The sequence below is a fragment of the Arvicola amphibius genome, chromosome 7 (assembly GCF_903992535.2).
Source record: "Arvicola amphibius chromosome 7, mArvAmp1.2, whole genome shotgun sequence".
Taxonomy (NCBI): Eukaryota; Metazoa; Chordata; class Mammalia; order Rodentia; family Cricetidae; genus Arvicola; species Arvicola amphibius.
Window position 1 is genome coordinate 3,821,000 of NC_052053.1, and position 6,000 is coordinate 3,826,999.

General features: G+C 45.0%; 1 protein-coding gene across 1 annotated transcript in view; it reads right to left on the minus strand.

Moving 5' to 3' along the window:
* Nucleotides 1-2,031, minus strand: part of Znf804a (zinc finger protein 804A) — a 187,475-nt gene extending 185,444 nt beyond the window's left edge. The window contains exon 1 of the mRNA XM_038335724.1: nt 1,921-2,031. Within this exon, the coding sequence (XP_038191652.1) occupies nt 1,921-2,031 (111 nt within the window). The remainder of the gene's footprint in view (nt 1-1,920) is intronic.
* Between the last annotated feature and the right edge of the window lie 3,969 nt (nt 2,032-6,000).

Sequence of the window (6,000 nt, forward strand, 5' to 3'; positions counted from 1 at the left end):
GGCAGGGTTGTCATGATCATCCCAAGATTCACCCCTAACTTACAGTTATGAGAAACATTATGAACTTTAGGCATCTCCCTGTTTGTTGCTTCTGACACTTACATGTATTTTGATTTATTCATTTCATTTAGATGGCTGCTTTTAATGTTCCCATTTTAACCATGAGGTTACACAGACAAAACCCACTCTTCACCTGTCCTTTGTCAACATGAGTGATGAGGAGCTGCAATTGCACAGCAAATAAGTGATCACCAGCTAACTGAGTCACTGGAAAGCCCAAGGAGGTGGAAGAGGAACAAGGATCAGCGCAGAAACAAGTGCAGGGTTCTCAAATAACTGCCCATTTCTCTGAACTCTTGAGAGTCTTAGCATCTACACCTTGGAAATCCTTCCTCTTTTGCTTGTCCTTAAATTAAACTTGGTTTATCAAGTAAAGACAAATGTGTGGAAGAAATGTTTTTTCTCTTTAAAAATGTTCGCCAAACTCTCTAAGTAGAGCCCAGACCATTTCAGTAATTCTTCAAGACTTTGACTACCCCACAATACTTAACTAAAGGAGTCTGCGGTGTATGCTCTGTTGTGCAAAAAAAAACAGCAAATAAGCACATCCTGAACAACAAAGATATCAAACTAAGCCTGTGTTCTTGAGTGTAAATCGCCGAAAAGCTGGTAGTCAATATCTAAGAAAAGAGTAAATCAAACGCATTCTGTGGGAGTCTGAATCCACACTTCAATTGAGAACTTTTCATCCAAAAAAAAAAAAAAAAAAAAAAAAAAACAGTTCTTGGGCAATTTATTTCTTTTGGTTTATGTAGACACATATAGAGAATATTAAGAAAACCACAGTTGCTTTTCAGATAAGTGTGTCCTTGAACCACTCTGCTCTCAGATAAGCAAGTACTGGGAGAATTAGGGAAAATTTTGCCAGCGAGCACAGACTTCACAAAGTCATACACTTTTACCATCTGACTGGCTGAACTCTGCAGTACGCATACTAAAGAGACCCCATGCCACTGTTCTCTTCCTTTGAAGAAGTGCGGACTTCTCCAGAATCACTTGCTCTTGAGAGTTGGTCCTGTACAGAGGCTTCGTGGCGATACAGTGTGGATGGAATGAACGTAGGAGCTAGTCGCTGCACTGGCTCTATGCTCAGCACAGCTTCCACCAATCAAGAGTGCTTTTCCTACTGGATGCCGAAGGGCCAGCCAAGCTGTGCTATCCAGTGAGAGCAGCTGTGTGGATTTTGTTTTCTAAGATGTTTCCTACTGGCTGTAACTGTGACACAGTGATCACCTTCCACCCATGTCCCTAAAACTCTACAGAGTGACGAGCAGACAGCATGCACTGATGGGGTCTTTCTGTTTAGCTTAGTACAGACAACTTCTCAGAAGAGAAGTTTCCTATCTGTCCTTCCTTCAGCCAAAAGCTAAGAGCCAAGAAAGGAACTCTTTCTGAGACCCTCACTCAATCCAGCCTCTTGCCCTAAGCCACCAGCCACCTTGGCTCTCTCTTTCACCGTAGACACCCACACCATCGTTCACCTTCAGCTGCCTAAAATGAAAGGTGCCACGGGACCACTTGGGGTTAGGGTTCTTTTCTATTTTTAGAGAGTCCTATTGAAATAAGGAGGGACTGATAAATCTTCAGCATGTGGACTGTGGTGGACAGAAAGCTTCATGAAGTGTCGGGGGGGGAAACCTCAATCAGAGCTTTGCTGAGATTCCTTCCTTTTCCTACACCCGAGTCTCATCCCACGCCCATCAGATAAATACACGAAATAAATGAATGCTTTGCAAATCAAAATCGCGAAAGCTCACAAGCTCATCAGTCAACTCATTTCTTCCGATATGCCTTATTAGATGAGAGACAGTTAAGACACAGAGACACAGAAAGAGAGACAGACACACAGAGAGAGATTACCAGAGTTTTGTTCCCGTTCTTGCTGAGAGGGCCCCGGAAAACTCCCTTGATGTTGCGAAAGTGTCCGTTGCTGAGATGCGTGGAGCTGATGACAATGTAGTAACACTCCATGGGGCAGCCGCCGCCTCTCCTCCGCAGCCGCCGCTTCCACGCACCCGCGCCCGCAGCCGCAGCCGGGGCCGGGAGGGTGGGCTGGGGATCGAGGCAGGGCGAGCGGCTGGCGGTGCGCTGTTGGCGGGCACGCGGGTTCCCTATGCCCGGCTGCGGTGCGCGCCCCGCCGCCTCCGCATGCCGGCCGCGCTCGCCCAGGCTCCGGCGCAGTGTTCGCCTGGCGATCCGAGCGGGGACGGAGAGCCCCGCGGGAGGATGCGGCCGAGAAGGGGGCCGGGCCGGGCGGGACCGAGCGGGAGCGGTTAGAGCCCGCGCTGTAGGGCGCAGCCGGGCAACTGGAGCCGCCCGCGCGGCGGTAGCAGCGGCCACAGCATCCCCCGCGCTGGGCGCCCGCACTTGCAGTAGCTGCCGCTGGCAGGCATGAGTGTTATTATAGTGTGCGGCGTTGCCGGTCCATCGCACTGAGCCAATGGCAGGGAGCCACTGGGCTGATACTGAGAGCTGTCAGAGGAGTACATCTGTCACCCGCCACCTCCCCCCTGCCTCCCCCGCCGCCGGGACCCACGGCCGCGCCAGCCTGGCCACGAGTGGGAGCGTGTCGCGACCGCCAGGGGCCGGGAGGCGACGGCCGGTTACAAGTGCGAGACTCCTGCGAGGTGCTGGCGGAGGTGGGGGGTGGGAGGTGGGGGGAAATCGACGCGCCCGTGGCTTCTGCTCTGCGGGTTGGGATGAGGGCGGGGGAGCGAGGGAAATAAATAAATTAATAATTTAGTACCCAAGCCGACCGCTTCCAATTGCGGCGAATCGGGGCAGGTGCCAGGTGCCGCTGGGTTTGGCTTTATGGGAGTCTGCGCTTTGATGCATCTCTGGTATGGAGGGTGAATGCCCCGCACCCCTACGCCCCCAGTTACACATATCACAAGTGCTATGTGCTTGGGGGAGGGGAATTGTGGCGACGCGAGTGGATGTGGAGAGCAGGGAGACGCAGGGACTCCTGATGGATGTGTTCCCATTCCTGGCGCTCTCCCCTCATCCACCTCCCCTGGGAGCATCAGTTCTTCCTAAATTGCCAAAGCTGAGAGGAAAAAGGATGCTTTGCGGCAAGAGAAGCTGCTGCCAGGAGCTCCGGAGCAAGAGAGGTGCTGAACAAAAGCAGAAGCCTTCGCCCTAGAAGCGACCTGAAAGGATAACCTCCCGCACATAAACTACTGCGTTTGTCATGGAAAGTAGGGAATGGGGTCTGCTGCCTTGAGTGGAGACAGATTGGGGCTGGACTTTAAAGGGTCAAGGCAGCCATCAGCCAGGGCTGCTTCTCCCCCAAACCCTCCCAGGTGATCCTCTCTCTGTGTAAGTTTAGCTCCTCAGAGGCGGTGGAGTGAGGGCACCGCATCAGATACACACACCATAGATCTGCTACTACCATAGGACTCATTAGTCGGCACTTAAGAAGATCGATACCAGGCATGGGAGGCTGCGAGACGGTGCCTTCAATGGATTTACTGAAGGCTTTATTTTCCTTTTGCCTTGAAAGGCTTAATTGGTTAAAGCAGATTCCAGACATTCTGATGCCCCATGTCAGAGTAAACTGCAGTCTGATATAGCTGTTTATCTCGTGTATCAATGGGTCAACTATACAACATGGTCCAGTTTTGTCTCCTATACACAGAATTTTCTGTAGCAATGACCCCAGTAAGCCATAATATGGTACTTAAATGAATCTGACAGTTTGATTTCACTTTTCCAAAGAAGATAAAATGGGATATCGTGATAAGGTAGTCACGTGAGTAAATTATAAATTATAGGGTATAGCAGGGGAGTGATAGATTTATCAAAAAAGAATTATTTCCACGTACCATGCTTCAATTAGAAAATACTTGATGCGGATTGATTAAAACTCATTATGAAGTGTCTGTTATTTAGAGACTAAATTTCTCTGATATCCACTTGGGGGAGTCTGAAAGTCTTGGGAGAAAGAGAAGTAGAAACTCAGAAAACTTCTGTGCTCTAGGAAGGAGGCCATCCAAAAATATGCAGAATACAGAATGAAGTCAATCATATTAAGAAAATATTCATTTTTTTTTCAAAAATTAAATCCATCTCCTGCTTGCCTCACGACAGAATTGATTTTGTTTACTCATAGGGCATTTAGACATTCTCTGCAAACTTCACTTGGGAGGATAGAAGAGTCATAAGCATGCATTTGAAGTTTTAGAAAAGGTTGTTAGAGAGGGTAACATATTCAGGACAGAGCAAGGATGCTTCTTAGGAAAATGAAAACACACCATATAAGATTGGCCATGTGTATTTATTATTTCTGAGTGCATAAATCAAAATAATGCAAGCTAGGCTTGTATGCAAATATTATTTAGAATACTTCCGTTGTTACTGTCAGATCTTTGCATCATAGTCTAATTTAGAAAATGAGAAATATTTGCCGGAATTGTTTCATGAAATAAATAGCAGACAGCACCAGTGTCAAATGTCATACTGAGCTTCTAGGGGAAATATGTATATGTACATTATATATTCAGACATGCATGCAATGTGTTTAGCATTCTAACACAGATGCATGTACATAGCATGCACACACTCATAAATATATAATCAATAAGTAATACATAGTTGCGCTGTCAATGGTTTTAGTTCATTTATACACAAAATTTCAGATAATGCCGAGCAACCAAAACTCAAGATCAATCGACTTCCTGCATCATTTGATTAAGTTTTAGGAAGTTACCTACCTAGAGAGCTAAAGCATCCGGAGATTACTAGGATAAGAAAAAGTGGTTTTACATGAATTCTCAATGTATCCCTCCACACAGACATACACACTTGGGTAAGACTTAAGTATATAACAGCCTATTATAAATATGCGGAATCAATATATCGTATTCACAAATTGTTTAAATATTTTGTAGAGTAATTATACACCCCTTGTGCTCAATTGCCAACTCTAGCTGGAAAAGAGAAATCAAAATATAAAATTTCCATTGTGTAAAATAAATAATTTACTGTTGTACCACATTAGTTCAATTTTTCCCATTCAGAAATTGTGTTTCAAAAAAAAAAGTACAAAAACCAAAAAGACTCTGTGTTCTTTGCGCTTGCACTCACTCATAGAGCCCCTTCCTTGCTGGCATCATGGTTTGCTTGACTCGGGTCCAAACATCAAGCTGCTACTCTGCCCTGGACATTGCTTCAAGGGTGCCTTGTTCACACACAACATCAGGAAAATGCTGTTATATGAATATATAAAACCATGATTGCAGGGAAAAAAAGAGTAGTGGCCGACCTCTTGGCCCTGATTCCTTCCCTGGATTCCCACATTACAGTGAATCTCAAGCGAGTAAATCCAGTCTGCCTATTGTTAGCTGATGCCACATCAGCCTCCACATACTGTCATAGAAATCAATATATATATTGGCTATGTATAGATGACTTTACAGATCTCAACAAAATGATCCTCAAATTAGATTGACTTCTGGATCCCAGTCACTCAGCTTTAACTAAATTCTGTTAAATGAGTTTATAGTTATGCTAGTTATCCTTTGAAAAACACTCAAACATATATCAGGAGGTCAGTGATCGAGTCTTAGAATATCTTGGGTGAAATGTATACCCATATAATTAAATAATGTGTGACTTAGTGCTTTCTGTGTTTGTATTCTTGGTTTATGTTGATGTTTGGAATTATATTGAAGTGGAATATTATCGCTTTCATTATTTTGGGCAAACAAGGAAGAATCTCATAAGTCAACAAATACAAAATTTATTTGTTCAAAGATAAAATTAAATTATATTGTGGCGTGTGGCTAAGAAAATGCTGTATACTTCAGTTGGAGATATGGAATGATGACATCACCTTTGAGCACACTTGGGTATCATGAACATCCAGCACTTTGAGACCAGTATTGACAAACAGCCATAAACAAATTCATGTTTAAGATTGGGTTGGATTTCAGTAAGGCA